This window comes from Corvus cornix, chromosome 6 (genome assembly GCF_000738735.6).
Source record: "Corvus cornix cornix isolate S_Up_H32 chromosome 6, ASM73873v5, whole genome shotgun sequence".
In the NCBI taxonomy this organism is placed as follows: Eukaryota; Metazoa; Chordata; class Aves; order Passeriformes; family Corvidae; genus Corvus; species Corvus cornix.
The window spans coordinates 13781278-13798575 of NC_046336.1; the positions used below are offsets into that span (position 1 = coordinate 13781278).

The 17298-nt window shown below is 61.0% G+C and overlaps 1 protein-coding gene across 1 annotated transcript; it reads left to right on the top strand.

Annotated features, from left to right (window-relative positions):
* Positions 1-3223: 3223 nt before the first annotated feature.
* PPRC1 (PPARG related coactivator 1) lies at positions 3224-16830 on the top strand. Its single transcript, XM_039553984.1, has 15 exons — positions 3224-3242; positions 3298-3602; positions 7368-7511; positions 7657-7809; positions 8203-8319; positions 8695-11437; positions 11855-11908; positions 12274-12334; positions 12674-12759; positions 12926-13724; positions 15175-15348; positions 15516-15579; positions 15782-15903; positions 16037-16188; positions 16495-16830. Exons 1-15 carry the CDS (start codon positions 3224-3226, stop codon positions 16596-16598), a joined length of 5097 nt encoding a protein of 1698 aa, XP_039409918.1. The 3' UTR covers positions 16599-16830.
* The last annotated feature ends 468 nt before the right edge of the window (positions 16831-17298 follow it).

Sequence of the window (17298 nt, forward strand, 5' to 3'; positions counted from 1 at the left end):
GTGCGCGGGGCGTCCCGTTTCCCCCCCGCCGCGAGCGCGTGCGTGTTGCGTGCGTGCGCGCCCCCCCTCCCCCTGGCTCGTCGCCGCCGCACGCGCGCACGCGCCCCCCCCCCCCCCCCGCAGTCACCGTGAGGGGCGGGGGGGTTCTGGTGGGGGGAGAGGAGGATCCGTGAGGGAGAAAATGAAGCGAAGGGGAAAGGGGTACCCCCTCCGCTCCGAGGAGGCTCTCGGCGCTGCCCCCTGGGGTTCGCAGCCGTCGGAGGAGGGGTAGCGCTGTCCCCAGACCCCCGTGGGTGGGTGAGGGTCCTCAGGACTGCGTGGGCTCCCGGGGGCGGCGCAGTGCTGAGACTTCCATCCCGCCCCCCCGACGGGGCTGCTCTTCCCAGGGCCTGAGAGAAACCCGACTGGAGGGACGAGTGCTCAGGGACCCGGCTCATGGCTGAGCCCCGAGTGTCTCAGGGCGGCTCGTTGGGGTTTCCACCTGGGAAGGCCGTGGGGACGAGTAGAGGGCGCCACGGCTGTTCCGCATGGAAGAGCCTGCTCAAGGCTTGTGCTTTTTGGGACCTTGCCAGTCTCCCAGCCCCGGGGCACGGGGAGGACACGGCGCTGTGGAGGTTGTGGGTGGAAGGGAAAGGGCCAGAGAGGACCGGGGGGCAGGAAGGAAGGGGGTTCGCAGCAGCAGCGCTTTGCACAATCAGGGACATCGTAGCCAACATTTGCTGTGCCTTGTGCGGGGATGGCAGAGGCTGCCAGACAGGAGGCTGGAAGCTGCTCGGGTCTGTGCTGCACACTGTGCCAGGCAGGGATGTGACAGCATCCCGGGTGAGGCCTGGGGTCGGAGAGATGCCAGGGCAGAAGGAGCAGAGTCCCATAGGGACAGGGTCTCCCTGGGGGCACGTGCCCAAGAGGACCTCACCAGGGATCCTGCCCCAGCCCCATGCAGCTCTGCAGGATCCTGCACACCGGCTGTGGGGCCAGAGCCCAGTCTGCAAAGGCAAGCACTGTCCCTCTACTGCCCTGCCAAAATGCAGCCCCAGCTCCACGGTGGGAGCAGCTCAGTCCTGGGCTGAGCAAACTGCCCTGGGGAGCCAAAGCTCTTTCTTCTCTCTGAAGGGCCAACTCCAGCCCATTTGCTCCTGCCTGGGTGGAACTCACATTACTCTTCACTGAGTGGACTGTCCTTTAAGCATCACACGAGTTTTTGAGCTCTCCTTTGCAGGCTGTGCCTATTAGCCCTGAGCAAGCTGCCCACCCTGGGTGCTGCACAGGCTGAAACTGGATGGCCCTGAGCAGCATCAGGCTGTGCCTGGCCAGGGAGTGGTCGCAACACAGAGAGGGAAGGGAGGGGAGCCAGGGATGTAGAATGCGCGTTTTCCTTTCTGGATGTTGTTTGTTTTTCCTTGTAAACCAGCAGAAATGCCTGGTGTTGCCCTGTGCCAAGAGAGCATCCCTGCTGAGGATTGTACTGGGGGAGGGAGGTACTTGCAGGTGGGATTCCCTATGGTCACACCCCAGGGACCCTATGTGCAAGGAATATGGTCCCACTTTGCAGGATGCACACCAGGCTAGGCTTGCTTTGTAAGAGATCAGCTTTGTTGTGCCACAGGGTCCTGCCCCACACAGGCACAGAGGGATTAGGCAGGTCACTGCATGCCCTGGATATGCCTCAGGGAGAGGACATGACAGGAGAGGAGGGTGTGGAGCAGGAGGAGGAAAGCTGCAAGGCTCCAAGGGGAACATTGTTCCACATCCTTGTCAGCAGGTCTCTGGGTGCCAGGTTATGGACAGCTTCTCCTCAGGCCAGTGGAGAGAGACATGGGCATTTCAAAAGTGACTTGTTCCTTGCTTTAGATGTGTTGACTTCAGGGGAAGCAAAGTGTCCAGAGGGGCAACCACACCTGCACTGCAGAGAGCCTGGAGCACTTGCCCAGCCTCCCCTGCTTCCTCTGCAGTGCCAGGGGCAGGTACTGGCCTAAATCCAGCAAAATCCCCCACACCCAGCGGTGTGCTCACATCCCCTCATGGCAACACATGTGCTCTGCAGCACTCAGCCATGCATCCATGGCCCTGGAGAAGGACACAGCAGCCTGCATGCTGCTTGGACGGCATTTTGGTGAGAGGTGCTATGGGTTCATTGGACGAGGAGGTGGAGGGGAGCAGCTCCCCCGGACAGAGAGCCAGTTTGTGGCTAGGGAGGAGCCACAGGAGGTGGCAGGAGGTGACATGGGACGAGCGATCACATTTGATCCCTTGTGCCAGGGATGGAAGGAAGGAGAACAGCAGGATGAGGCTGCATGTGTCAAACATAGCTCAGCTCAATGACCAGGCACACAAGGCTGAGAAAAGCAGCTCTATCCTGTGGATTCCCAAGGGAATCTGGCCTGGGCAGGTCTGTGCCCCAGGGACTGATGTAGAGGCCAAGACAATTAGCTCCCCCCAGGCAAATCTGCAGAGCTCCAACCACATGTCCACACTGCACCTGTGCTGCTGTAAGCACATCCCTGAACCCCATGAGATGATCCTGCTGTCCCATCTGGAAGCCAGAAGAAGAGCCACAGGAAGTGACGGCACTCAAAGAGACCCTGGACTTCCTGAACAGAGGGTACCAAACAGAGCCAGGCCAAGCGCCTGCATACACTAGCATCCCTTGCCTTCCTGAGGAGCCAGGCTGGACAGCAGCTGTGTCCACTGAACCGATTTTGGCTCCCTCACATTCTCCAGGTGATTTTCTGTGTGCCAGCTTCGGAGAGCAGCACAAGCCTAGGCACAAGCAGTGACTTGGGTATCCTGCCCCATCGCTGAGCCAGGAGGCTGCACGGCAGCTCACAGTGCCCATCCCTTCTTTCACACCCGATAGTTTTTTTCATCCCGCCTGTGCCCACCACGTGTGCGTGTCACCTCCACTAGCCCCACCCGAGGTTGAGCTGAATGGAGCACCATTACAGTACTGCACAGGCACCTCACAGGCACAGAGAAGGCTCACGGCCGGGGGACCGCGAGCCGCTGCGCCCACAGCAGCTCTGCCTCTGCTTTCCGGGAATCGCGGGAACACGCGGGTCGGCCGCGCACACGTGTGCGCCAGGATCAGCGGGGCGGGCCCGCGGCGCCGCGGGAAAACGCGCGTCTGCCCCGCCCCCAGGGGGCGCTTCCCGCCAGTCCCGCCTGCACCGCCCCGCTCACCGCGGGGCGGGACCGACCCTCCTCGTCCCCGCCCGCTACAACGATGGCGGCGAAGCCCGAGGGTGTGCCCGCCCTCAAGATGGCTGCCCGCGCTCCCGGGGCGGGGCGCCCCCTCAGGCCGGTGCCTGCCTCTTGGCGCGCGGCCGGCGGCGAAAGGGTGCGGTCCCGGCGTGCCGCGCGCGGGCGGGGCGGTGCGGGGGCCGCCGGGAGCTGTAGTGTGGGACGGGCAGCGGTCACGTGGCGCGCCTGGCAGTGGCCGCGCTGGGAGCGGAGGCGCCAAGATGGCGGCGCGGCGGGGCGGAGCGGTGCCCGCCGCCAACGGGGCTGGGGCCGGTGGCGCTGCCGCCGCGGCTGCTCCGCGGGGCCTGGCGAGCGGCGGAGCCCTGCGCGAGCCGCCTTTCCGCGCCGGCAGCCCCCTGCAGGTAAGGGGCGGTGGGGCGCGGCGGTCCGCGCCGTGACACGTGGAGGCCGGGGCGGCTCCCGCGGCGGCAGCACCACGTGTGCCGGGAGCGGGCCCGCCGCGCCGGCGGCGGGCGGGGGGCGCAGCACGGGCCGGCGACGACCCCGCTGCACCCGGAGTGGGGCGCCCTTTCTTGTGGGTGGGGGGAATGGGGTGCCCGGATCTCTCCCGCCGGGGTGGGGTGTGGGCGCGGAGATTCTGGGGCGGGGGGGCCGCCACGGCCACGGGACTCGGCGGGACGGGTGGCTTGGTGCCCCCTGCGGGAGACACCCTGGCCTTGGGTAGTGAGGGGCAGAGGGATGCCGCCCGAGTCATTCCCCCACGGTCCCTCCATCCCGGCGCCGCCCTCTGCCACCTGCGGCCGTGGGGAGCTTGGGCTGGCGCGGTTTGGGACACCGACACCCGCCGGTTTCGGCGGCAGGAGCTTTGGGTGCAGAATGTGGCCCGCGCCGGGCCAGGGGAGGTTCCCCGAGCCGTACCCGGGGCTTATCCCGTAGCAAGAAGCTCCCGCGCCGAGGCAGGTGTGGGGAGCGGCGCTGCCGCTGTCACCGGCCTCAGTGGGCCCTGCCGGGGCTGGGCTGGGTGCGAGTGCGCTGCTGTCTGGACGGGGAGCGTGGGGATGCAGCACCCCAGGAGGGGACTCGGGGGCACCTGCGCTGTGCGTTTGTCGGGATTTTTTGTGGGAAGCCTTAGGCTTCTGCCTCCGCCAGAGTCCTCCTGTGTGGCCGAGGGGCTGCAGGGGAGAACACCCCCCCCGCCATCCCGAGCCCGGGCTGGAGGATGCCGACCCCGTCTCGCCCCTCCCCGACGCGAGCAGAGTGGGCTGCATATGGGGGAAGAGAGGTGTGTTCCCGGCTGATGTTTTCCGAAAGCAGCAGAGGAATCCACGGAGCATCATCTGGCTGTGCCGCGCTGACCGGGCAGAGCCCCCCGGCTTCCCGGGATCACCCCGCGCTCTTGCCGGCAGCTCCGGCGCTGTAAGAGCGGCCTTGGCAGTCAGCCGGAGACCATGGCCGCCCTGTGCTCGGGGCGTAGCCGCAGCACGCCGGGCACACGTGTCACCAGCGGCCTGCGGGGGCCTCCGTTGTCCCTTCCGGGGACCAGAGCAGCGAGCGCAGTGGTGTACCCTGCGCCGGGTGGGTGCCGCAAGAGCTAGTGGCCACGCTTAGACTGTGTCCATTGCAAGCAGTTAGCTGCAATCCCAGCACCTCGCGTGCCAAAGCCCATTCTGAGGCTGTGGGCATCCTCCCTTCTCCCCGGCAGTGCTGGTTGCTTGGGCACAGCGTGGCCAGAGCTGAAGCCTGTCCTTGAACGTTCCCGTGACCCTCTTCCCCGCTGTGCTGCTGTGAAGCAAACACAGGGAGCTGTGAAAGGCACGGGGGTTTCCCCCTCTCCTCCGGGTGAGGAGTGACAGGGGTCTCTGGCAGGGAGGAGAGCGAGCAGGGACACAGGAGCAGGCTGGGCTGGTTTGTACCCCCGCCCCGACGCACAAGCCAAGCGATGCTCAAGCGATGAGGGCTGCAGGAGGTGCCTGTCCCCAGGTGGATCAAAGGGAGTCACAGCCCAGGCCGGTGACTCACGGCTGTGGGACTCCTTGTTGCAAGGCGCTGAGTCAAGGGAGTCGAGGAAGGCATGCGAGATTGCCCTCCCTCCCTCCCGGGCTGTGGGCAGGAGCCGCAGGAAGAGGCCATTTGAGTGGAAGGGTTTTACTTCCCTCCCTCCAAATGTCCAGCGCTGATTACAGCTGGAAACCTCTTATTACATGCTTTCCTTGGGGACAGCCAGCCCTGTGGCTAGATGGACAGGGCTGTGCAGCCCCGGGGTGTCCCCCGGATCCCTTTGCCATCACCAGGCAGGGGTCAGATGATCCCCGCGTCCTTGGGCTGCTGATGCTCCATCCTGCTGGCTGCTCCGGTGGCCCGGGTGCTTCTGCCTGCCGGTCACCGCTGACTCAGGGTTGCACGCCGGGGCTGGGTGTGTGAGCCTGGATGTTCTCCCAGTATCTGCATGAGGATTGGCCGGGAATCACAGCCAGGCTGCGCCTAGAGGGCTGCCAGCAGGCTCTGCGCTGTGCTCTGACCGACAGCCAGTACTGGCGAGGGAGGGGACTGGAGATGCTGAGTGGTAAAACTGCTCTAAAACTGCTCCATAGCCTGATCTGCATGGTGGGGTGGAGTGGTGTCCTGGTGTCACTGGTGGGCTCCACTTCCAGGTAGAGGGCCCTGGGAGAGGCTGGTCTGGGCTGCCAAGCTGCCTGCTGAGCCCCAAAGCACTGCAGACTCCTGGTCTTTCGGGCTCCCATGTCACAGACCAGGGCAATTTGGGATGAGTAGCTTCGGGGCATTGCTGTGGGTGTTCCGGCTTTGATTCCCAGCCTGGTCTTGGGGTGCCTGTGTTCTGAGGTTGCACAGGGCTCCTGGCTGTGCTGTGGCCAGAGGTGCCTGCTCTGTCTTACCGGAGCAAGTCTCTGAAGAGCCCCAGGGACCAGGGGTTTGGGCATGTGGCTTTGGTGCTGTCGTATTTTAGAAACACCTATTTAATGAAATTCCTGCTGTCTCTCTGGTTCAGTTTACTGCTTGCTAGAAGAGGATTTCAAATTATTAGCAGGTTCTCTATAGGGACAAGGTACATTTTGTTCTGCATGGGCATAGGCTCATGCAAGCTGTGGTACCTACGTGAAACACGAGCTGCATCAGATGTGCATCCCCCAAGGTTCAGCTGTATTCTCACAGTGCTGGTGCTGCTCCAAGGGCAGGAAGATGGGTCACAGGCTGCTCCCAGCTAGCTTTGGGAGGGAGGTGTACTCTCCCAGGGCTCTGTCCTTGGTGGCCTTATCTTCCCAGTCTCCATTATCTCTCTGCCTAAGCCCATCTACAAACAGGAATTCACATCCTGTCTCGTGCCGGTAACACGTCTGTGCTGCTGCTCTGCTCTGTATGTCCTGCAGCTCTGCTCAGCTGCCTCGCCCAGCATCTGGACATCCTGCAGCACAATTGTGTGGCACCCTGGAGTGCGGTGCAAATACTTTCTTGAAGTTATTCAGAATTACCCAAGCATCCCTGGAGGTGGCTGGGGGACTGGAAAGGATGTGGGGTTGGGAATTTGAAGGAGGAAGAGTAACAAAGCTGGTTTGGTCCTGGATTGCAAGCACAGACCATGTCCCCTTGTAGCCTGCAGCAGAGGTATTGGGATAGGACTCTGGCAGTGGCAGCTGGCTGCACCCCTGTTGCTGACTCCTGCACTTTTGTTATGAATTTCGTAATGGTTTTGGGCTTATCTGAAGCGCCAACAACTGGAATTGGAGGAGCGCGTGACAGTCCGTGAGGTGGTGGGAGCCTGCCTGTCCCCTCCCTGTCCTGCATGACCAGTGTGTGGTGTTGGGCAGAGCCTGGGGGTTTTATCCATTCATCTTTCCCAGTCATGCAGAGTGAATCAGGCAGAAATTTTTGGTGTGGAGGCATCCTGGGTAATCAGAAGGGTCTCGGGATGAAAGCAGCACAAGTCTTTGTGCAGTGGACTCTCCTGAAAACAAGGGGGAAGGTCCCCTGTGCCACCTTCTGATCTGCAGCTGTGTCCCACCTGCTTCCCCTGCATGTTTGGGGTGCTGGGGGTGCCCAGCCACTATTTGTAGTGCAGGTTGTTGGGAGCACGTGTGTACTGCAAGGAGATCAGTGCTGGTAGTGGGGCTGTGCAAAGTGTTAACCTGGCTCCCCACGCTCCTCGACAGTGCTTTTCCATTGAGGAGGATGACCTGAATTTAACATCGTTGGATGCAGAAACCATCTTAGAAGCTGAAGAGATCCTGGGGACAATGCAGAACTATCTCGACTCCTCTGTGATCTCCATCATTGAGGATCTTTCTCTGAGCGAGGTGGGAGCTCACACACAGATGCAGGATGTGGCGGCCGGGCTGGCCCTGGTGGTGGCATGGGTGGGAGTGGTGGCAGCGTCCTCCATGTCCAGGTCTTGTGGTTGTATCCCATTGCCCTCTGAGAATGTCCCTACCCTTGCAGCAGAGCAGGGCCTGCCTGGATGCACAGAACGAGCTGTCCCTACTGACTGCCATCACAGAGATCCTGGACAGCACGGATGATGAGACCCTGTCCCCCTTTGACACCATCATGGATGCCGAGCTGCTGACTTCGCCTCGTGAGCGGGAGAATCCCTCGGTGAGTTGGGGAGCAGATCCAGCCTGACCCCCAGAGCCCATGGGAAGATGTTCAGGCAGGGCTCTGCTAGGTCCTAGCACGATGGTGCCCTGAAATAGTAGGACCCTGGTCCCCAGTACTCTGAGATGTACTCTCATGATGGTTCCAATGTGAGAGAAGGGCTCTGGGGGGGCCATGCCTTCGCCTTGGGTCTTTATGTAGAGCCAAAGATGTGCCAGAGGCTTTGGGGAGAAGCATGTCCCCAATGGGAGCTGTGTGTGTTGTGGGTGAAACAGAGCTGTTTCCTCTTGGGCTCTGTGGGGTGAAGCGCGTGGGCACTGTGGGGCTGGGCATGGCCTGTCCCCTCCAGCAGCATGGACCTGCCACTGTCTCATTTTCTGTCCATCTTTCCAGTTTCAGAAGTTTCTCACCTTATCCCGCCCGTTGCTGGAGTGCGAGAGCCCTACCCTGGAACAGCCTAAGACTCTCAGGCCTCTCAGCAGCAGCAGCAGTGTCTCTGTGGTTGGGAAGGTGAGCAGCTGAGCAGGGGAAGCTGAGGCAGCAGTGTTGGGGTGGTGCTGGGATAACTGTCCCTGCTGCAGCCCCCAGCCCCAGCCTTCCCTCCTGGCACAGGCATCCTTTCCAGGAAGAGATGCTTTTGCAAGGCACCAGTAGCAGTGGGAGCAGGGTCTTCCTGAGGTGGTGGGTGCCAGGGACTGGGGATGCTCCCATAGGAGTGTCGGGTTTCCAGCTCTGTTGTGTCTTACTGGGCAGGTCAAATGTGTCCCAGCTTTTTGTCTGCCATGGGGCTTTGCTGTAGAGTTGCAGTAGACCCACAGTTGGCTGTCCTGGGGGGGTGCTGGTAAAAGCCCAAGAACTGATGTTTGCTGTGGTCCCCCTTCCCAGACTGACACAGAACTGGCCTGGGACCGTGCTGCTCATGGCCTGGAGGACCCAATGCTGCCAAAGAAGCAAGTCTGCAGCACCCCGAGGGTGGAGCGGAAGGTGGGCCGGCACCGAGCCCGAGAGCAGCCCCTGCCTCAGCGCAGTGATGGGGAGGAAGAAGAGGAGGAGGCAACCTTGAGCCTGGAGCTAGACAGCAGCATGGAGGCTGTGGATTTCTGTGTGAGCAAGGCTGGGGCAGTGCTGGAGGAGCATGAAGACCCCTGCATCATCAACACAGGTGATGTGTCCCTGAGTGAGCTCGTGAAGTCCATGCACCCCTACTGCCTGCCCACCTTCACTGTGTGCCTGGACCCTGACACTGAGCCTGTAGCCAAGGAACTTCTGAGCAGTCCTGTCTTGCTGGAAATTGTGCCTGGCGAGGGAGAGAGTGTGGAGATCCCTGTGGTCCTGCAGCCCTTCACTCCCAGCTCCCATGACCTGGAGCCCCAGCTCCTGGCAGCAGAAGAGAGTACTAGAGAGTCAATCCCAGAAGATCAAGGGGACCTGCCAGGAGCTCCAACCCAGGAAAATGGGGTGGAAGAGGAGGAGGAGGAGAAACTGCCTGGGAAGGAGCCTTCATGCAGTACCCCAGAGGGCACCTCCCCACCGGAGACAGCAGCACGTGGAGCCTCGCATCCCAACAGCAGCTCCTGGCACAGCACAGAGGCCCCAGCAGGTGGAAAACGTGAATGCTCTGAGAAGGGACGGGGCCGTGAGAGAGCAAGGAAGAGTCGGAAAAAGAAAGCAGAGGAGGACCAAAGCAAGCAGGCCAGGCCTGGCAGGGATTGTGTAGCCCACCGGCTCCGTTCCACTGGCTCTGGACAGCCTCTTGTCCAGCCAGCCATCAGCCGGCAGCGGGCAGCGTGTCCCTCTGTTCAGGTCTCAGACTTCCTGGCACAGCAGCTGGAACGAGCCCGGAAGGAGGGGCAGATGGAGCTGCATGCTGAGCGGGCACCGCGACCCCGGGGCAGGCCTCGGAGCACAGCAGGGGCCTTCCTGCCCAAGAAGGTGAAGCAGGAGCTGCAGAAGGAGCCAGCACCAGAAATGGTGAATGTGGCCCTGGAGAAGAACAAGACTCTGGTGCCCCTGGAGAAGACTGCACCAAGCATGGAGGGGCAGCCAGCAGCTGCATGTCCCAGCCTGACATACCAGACTGAGAGCCAGGAAGATGCACAGCCATCTGCTGAACAGAGCAGTGGGGTCTCGGAGGCTGCCTCTCAGCCCCCAGAGCAAGGTGTGGGGCTGGAGCCTGCCCAGAGCCTGCCAGCAGCAGAGCCGAGTGAGGGCCTGCCTAAGGAAGCCAAACCCAAGGCCCTAAGCCTACGGGAGTACCGCATCCGCATGCTGCACCGTCAGCCCAACATGGGTGGCAGCCAGGAAGGCAAGAAGGAAGTGGCCAGCAAGTGGCCCAGTGTCCCTGAGCCTCCGACAGAGCTGGCAGAGATCCCCTGCCTGGTGTCACCCATGCGCTCTGCCACTGAGGCAGATGGTGCTCAGAAGGGACCAGACAAACCCACCAGCCCTGCTGCTGTCCCTCCTCCTGCTGGCAAAGCTCCCACTGCTCTGACTTCAGCCCCAGCACCCACTATGGCTCCACCACCCCCATCAACGCCAATGCCTTTTGTAGCACCCAACGTGCCCCCAGCTGCTGGGGTGGCCCCCACCGGGATGCCGCCAGCCTCTGCTGGTGCTTATGCCCTTTACCCACCAGTGCCTTCCTGGCCCTGCTTCACCCCGCAGCCCATGGGCTGCCATGGTTTGCCCCCACCACCCAGTGCCAGCTCCTCCAGTACTTTTCACGTGGTGCCTGGCCTCCCACCTCCAGCCATGGCCTGGCCCCCTCCACCTGTGCCACCCCCGCCTCTGTTTGGCCCAGGTGGCCCCTATGCCCCAGTTGGGTGGGCACCACCATCCTACTGGCCAGGAATCCCCATGCCACCTCCGGTGCCTTCCCTTGCGTACAGGGACTCCGGAGCAGCAGTGCCAGTCACGACTGCCTTCCCAGCTGGCAGCCACCCTGGCACAGCCCTTCTGCCTGGGCAGCCTCCTGCCACCCCTCTGCTCAGCTGCCCAGAGCCACCAGCCTTCCCTGTCCAGTTGCCCACTACCCCGGCCAGCGACACGGGGGCTGCAGGTGGCCCGGCCAGGCCAGCGACTGGCAGGGTGTCAGACCCCAGGAGGCAGGCACGGCTGGCAGGAGAGAGCTCTCTCCCCAAGGCCCCTCTGACTCCAGCCCCAACCCAGCCCCTGCCAGCCCCCTCAGCTGCCACTGCTCAGCCCAGCAGAGTCCCTCCTGCAGTGCCAGTCCCCCAGGCTGTCCCCACCCAGCCTCTGGAGGAGCCCCAGGCTGCAACTCCCAACCAGGTCCCAAAGGCCCCCCCAGCTGCCATCTGCTGTCCAGCAGAGGTGTCTCCTGCCCCTGTTGTGGAGTCCCCTGACACCCACGCCATGGAGAAGGCTGCAGGGCCAGGCAAGGAGGCAGTGGAGAAAGCCCTGCTGGAGCCCAAGGCAGCTGCTGGGCAGGAGTCGCCTGGCCAAAAATCCACCTCCCAGGCTGTGGCACCACCACCGAAAGCAGGTCGAGAGAGCAGCCTTCCCACCAAGGCACCCACTGTGCAGCCATGGAGGCACCAGCCGCTCCTCAGCCCAGCCCAGCGCAGCGACAGCAGCAAGGACATCGTGCAAGCCTTCATCAGCGAGATCGGTGAGTGGGAGGGCTGCAGGATGCCGGGTTGAGTGTCACCAGCCAGCAAGGCTGAGGTGCTGCTGGCAACCTGGGTAGCAGGACCAGTTTCCTGGCACTTCTGGGGGCGAGGGTGGCAAAGCTATGGCCACAGGCTTGCAGTCTCTTCTCAGTACTCTGCTAGGATGTTGCCTCCAATGGATGGTCTGGGCTAGCTGTCCTGAAACTACTCCCTTCTGGGACTGCAGAGCTGGGTGCTCCTGTCCCTGCTGCGGGAGACACAGAGCTGCTGCAAGCTCTGTCACTGCTTCTCCTCCCCAGTGCTTGCCCCACCATCCAGGGAGGCTGATGCAGGGGGAGAATGGGGCGGGGGTGCATCGTTGTGGTGCTGGGAGAATTCTAGCTGATCTGACTTGCTGTGCTTTCTCCCTGGCCCAGGGATTGAAGCCACTGACCTGTCCAGCCTGCTGGAGCAGTTTGAGAAGTCTGAAGGTGCGGATCTGGCCTGCCATCCCCTGCAGGGCTCCCTCCATGCCATGCTGGCCTCCCTGGGCTGTCCATGCTCCCTGTGGCAGGGTGGTACTGGGAGGGCTGAGATGCTGCTGTCTGTGGGCTCGTGTTACCCTGCCCAGGTGTTTTGTCCCATCTCTGCCTTCATCTCCTTGGCCTCTGGAAACGCCTGGGGGTCCTCAGGGCAACCAAGGGGGTGGTGGAAGTATCTGTGAAGGAAAAGGGATGTGCAGCTCCTATCTTCAGGGAGCGGGGTTTCAGGTGCTGTGAAACCGCTTCCGAGCTGTTCCTGGGGTGCTCTGTGGCCCCCACTTGTTGCCACTCTCACCTACCTGTTCTCTTTTCAGCCAAGAAGGAGGAAACTCCTGTACAGCCCCCTGAGGAAAGGCAGCTAATGGGGAGCTCTGGGTGAGTACCAAGACCTTGGCAGCGGTGCCCAGCGTGGAGCCCAGCAGAGCAAGGGCACAGGGCAGCTTTCAGTCCTGGCAGGGTTTGAAATGTGCTGGGGCTGTGTCTGTTGGCCCAGGAGGGGCTGAGTTTGTCACTGGACTGTGACAGAGCTGGCATTGAGGGGGGAAAAACTGGGATGGGCATGATTGGGCTGTGCAAGTTTTATCCTTGCAGCTCTCTTGGATCTTCTGTCCTCGTGAACTGGCCAGTGGGGCAGATTGAGTGGGTGCCCCAGGTGTGGGGAGAGGGGCTGGGCTTTGCCTGCTGTGTTTGACAAGGCTCCTTTCCCATTCTCAGGCCTGAGACCCAGCAAGATGCACCAACCCAGCAGGACAGGAAGCCCCTGGATGGCCTGCAGGCCTCTGAGCTGGCCAATGTGGCAGGTAATGAATACTTAGGGCGAGGCAGGGGAGTCTGCCAGGTCCTGGCAGGGCTGTTATGTGTCTAGGGGGCACCCTGGGGAGTGAGGGGGGCCAGAACATGAGGGAGCCCCAGCTGGGTGGGTTGCAGCAAAGGGCTGCTCTTGTAAGCATTCTGGTGTTCTCTCAGGCCTCACGCCCCCAGCGACACCTCCCCACCAGCTCTGGAAGCCTTTGCCTGCTGTTTCACTGCTGGCCAAGACCAAGTCACCTGGGTCCATGCCCCAGGAAGGGACCCAGAAGACAACCAAGCTGATGAAAGCCAAGCCACTGCCCTCAAACAAGATCCAGGTGAAGAGCATGGTACCAGCCCCTGCTGGCACAGCCCCCAGCCACGTCTGCTCGGGAGACCATGACTACTGCATCCTGGGTACACCACAGCCTGAGAGCAGCAGTATCCCTGGCACGCAGCCTCCTGCCAAGGGTGGCTCCCGCTGGAATGTCAAACACCACCGAGACATCACTATCAAACCCATCTCCTCCTTAACCAAACGGACGCTGAACCAACCTGAGCCCATCCCACCAGCCCCTAACACCACCATGGGGCACAGCCAGGAGCCCGTGGGGATGGCCTGCCTAGCTCCCCTGGATTATCGGACTACCATCCCCAACAAGGCCACCACTGGGTGTAGCAGTCCCCCCACCTCAGTGCTCCTGTCTCCAGCTGCATCCCCCTGCCGGGATCAGGAGGTGCGGACTCCCAGTGCCCAGCCCAGCCATGCTGCTGCCAAGAGGTCCCTGCGCTGCTACCGGAGACCCCAGGACTCACCCAGCCCCTCCACTGACAGCTGGAGGGTTGGCCGGAGCCGCGCCAGCCGTTCTTTCAGCTCCAGTTCGGATGGAGCTAGCGAGTCCTCGTCTTCGTCTTCATCCTCGTCCTCCCGATCCCGGTCACGGTCGCTCTCTCCACCCCCCAAGCGGTGGCGAAGGTAAGCAGTGGATTGTTGCTTGCTCTTGGGGCAGTTGTCCAGTGGGTGGTCAGGTGCACAGACACATCTTTATGGTTCTACTAGATGGCTGGATTTGTTCTTTTTGTCCTTGTGGCCCTTCTGAAGAGATGCTTGACTCACAGAGGCTGGGGGAGCTGCAGCAACACCCTGCCCAGCCATGTCTGGCTGAAGCCCACATCTGGGCTGGTGTGCCTGCAAAGCCACGACTGAGCCAGGCTTCCATACTCCTTCTGGAACACCCTGTCTGTGCTACAAGTCCTTGGCTGCATCTTTGCTTTTGGATGCTTTTTCTGGGGTATTATGGCAGGTGTTCATATTTGTGCTGTGGGGCTGCTGCAGCCCTTGGTGCTCAAATGAGAGGAGCCACAGTGGAGTTCTTGAGGGAGCTGCTGGAGGCAAGCAGGGAAAAACCTGTCTGCTTTGGCAGCCTTGGAGGCTCCCTGTTCTCCTTATGGAGGTGGCTGTGTAGGAAAGTGGGACACCTTGGTCTCTGTGGGATGCATTTCTTTCAGAGTCCTTGTGCATCTGAGTGATGTGCAACCTGTCCCAGCTGGGCTGGGAGGCACTGGAGCTGGTGAAGGGTTTCTCTTTCTGTCATTCTCCTGGTGTTCAGCCAGTTCTGGTGATGTCCCTGGGCATGAGGGGCCTGTCCAACCAGGACTCCTCCATAGATGGCCAGTAAATGCAGAGGCTGGAGCTGGAAAGAGCAGGTATATAAATGCCATGTTCCATGGATGTGCAGCTTTGGGACTGTCAAGCAACGTGTCTGGCAAATCAGCTGGTCTTGTGCTGGATAATGTCCCCATGTACTGTGCCATCCTGACTTGCAGTCCTCCAGGAGAATACGTAGCAGAGCCAGGCAGCATGCCCTGCCAGGCCGGGGTTTGCCCATGGCAGGGACCACCTATGGCCAGCATGTCTGGAGAGGGACTGGGCTTCTGGCTGGAGGCAGCACAGCTTAATCCCAGAGGTGTTCCGGTCCTGCTGTCCTTAAGCTTTCCCTGGCCCTGCTGGAGAAGCTCTTGCAGTCTCCGTTCACACAGCTGTTGAGCACGACATGGATGTGATGGCTCCATTGTTGTCCTGTGCATCGTGTGGGGCTCAGCACAGAAGTCCTGGCCCTTCCTGGGCCCTCCCAGGCACAGCCCTGTGCTTCACAGTTCCCCCATGACTATTTCTTGCTCTTTAGAAGCTGTGCCTCCTGTGAGCCTGCTCTCTTTTCTCTGTGGCATTGGGAGCCAAGTGGAGCAACATTTCTGTAGTGTTGTTACTGCCCTGGCAATCTTGGGCAGATGCTTTCCCATCCTGGGGATGGGTCCTGTCTGAGTGGGATGCTGGATACCATGGGGATGATGGAGGTCTTTTTCTCCTTTGGAGCCTCATGATGCTGGACAAAGGGAGGGCTCAGCTGTATCTCTCCTTCCCCCAGGTACCGCTCAAGATGTTCCCACAGCTCCTCCTCTCGCTCCAGCTGTGGGTCATGTGGCAGGTCCCGGGACAGGTCCTCATCCTCATCATCAACATCCTCCTACTCGTCCAGGTCCACGTCTCGCAGCCAGTCCCGCTCCCCCTCACCCCACAGGAGGAGTAACAGGTGGAGAAGGTGAGTGTGGCCACCCTGCAGGGGGTGTGAGCTCTCCTCAACCCATCTCCCAGCCTCCTGTGGAGGAGGGATGGACCCATTCCTTCAAGATATTCCTTGTGTTTGGAATCAATCTTCTGAGACCCCCATGATTCTGTAGCTCATGTGCCTGGTTTCTGCCCTGACAGATACAGTTATGATGCACAGGACCACTACCAAAGGCAGAGGATCCTCCAGAAGGAACGTGCAATAGTGAGTGATGGAGGGCTGGCAATCTAGGGCTGGAAATTTGGGGGTCCACAGCCCCTTTGTCACTTGAGAAAGCCATGGGGGCGTAGCCTTGCCAGGAGCATTGCTGGGAGGCCCTGGCTGGGGCACAGTGTGGTGGGTGGCCATGCAGGGGGGTGCTATGTCCGAGAGGTCCTGCTCATGGCTAGGGCATCCCTGCCTGCAGGAGGAGCGGCGAGTTGTGTTCATCGGCAAGATCCCCAGCAGAATGACACGGTCGGAGCTGCGGCACCGCTTCTCTGTGTTTGGGGACATTGAGGAGTGTACCCTGCATTTCCGCTCCGAGGGGTAAGCGCAGTGGGGAGATGGGTCAGTCCATTCCCAGGGATGACTCCTTTGCCCTTTTCCCATTACTCAAGGGGATGGTGCAGACCAAGGGGGGTCAAACGTAACTGTTGCTGCTGATCTCCTCCGGTGTCAGGGATAACTATGGCTTTGTCACCTACCGCTATGCTGAGGAAGCCTTTGCTGCCATCGAGAGTGGACACAAGCTGCGGCGCCCAGATGAGCAGCCCTTCGACCTGTGCTTTGGTGGCCGCAGGCAGTTCTGCAGGAGAAACTATGCTGACTTGGGTGAGTTGCACAGTCTCCAAAGTTGGGGGATTGGCACCCTGGGTCCTTCTCTCCTTTCCAGAGGAGTAGGAGTCCCCATCCTTGGGGTCAGTCAGGGTTGACAGCAGAGCCACATCCAGGAACGGTCCTGCCCTGAAGGGAGGTTGAATGGGGGCTCCCTGTCTCTCCAGCACTGTGTTGGAGGCTGGCCCAACTCTGGGTCTAGAGGCTGGCATGTGAAATAAGATAAGAAGTTTGCTGTGGGAATGGCCAGAACTGTGCCAGTGTTTCCATGGGCTCAACACAGCCTCTCCCCATCTCTTCCAGATTCAAACCGGGAGGATTTCGACCCAGCTCCTGTCAAGAGCAAGTTTGACTCCCTGGACTTCGACACTCTGCTGCGGCAGGCACAGCGCAGCCTGCGGAGGTAGCGACAGGCAAGGCGGAGCACCCGCCCCCACTTTTATACTCAAATACAAAAGGCAAAAAAAGTATGGAGAGAGAGATGAGGTTTTTAATAAAAAGAAAAAGGAAAAAAAGAAATTTGTTTTATAACCAATATTTAAGGAGGACGGGTCGTTGGCCTTCATCTGGAGCGGTCCAGGCAAGTGGCAGCCCTGGGCTTGCCCCAGACATATAATAAATGCGGATGCCCAAACAGCAGCACTGCCTTGTCTCCTCCTTTGTGTGGGCTATTCCCAGGTGTGGGTTCAGGCTGTCCCCCTCTCAGGACTCCAGGGACTCTGCAGTGATATGGCCCTATGAAATACTGCACAGGTTGTGGACTGGGCACAAGAGGGGGGCAGGATTGAGGTCACCAAGTGTATCACTGTCACTGTGGCAGCCCACAATGGCCTGGCACGGGGTGAATGCCTCTCTGAGGACCTCTCTGACCGTCTCTTGGGCTCTTTTGGCTGCAGGGCTTGGCACCCCGAGGCTCCCAGCCGTTTTGGGGGTCACCTGCACCTCCCGCGATGGCCACGGGGGGGCAGTGCACGATCCTCCACCGCTGCTCCCGTCAGTGGGCTGGGAACAGACTGTAGCCCTTGGCCAGAACTCGGGCAGGGCTCCACTTGCTCCGAGCCAACTGCCCTGTCTGCCTGTCCCTTTCGAGCCTGCTCCTTGGCTTTG

Bases quoted from the DNA above. Each gene is read 5' to 3' on its own strand.
- PPRC1 (XM_039553984.1), top strand. The intron at 15,580-15,781 runs GTGAGTGATGGA...CCCTGCCTGCAG, and splicing joins TCCAGAAGGAACGTGCAATA to GAGGAGCGGCGAGTTGTGTT. The intron at 16,189-16,494 runs GTGAGTTGCACA...CATCTCTTCCAG, and splicing joins GAGAAACTATGCTGACTTGG to ATTCAAACCGGGAGGATTTC.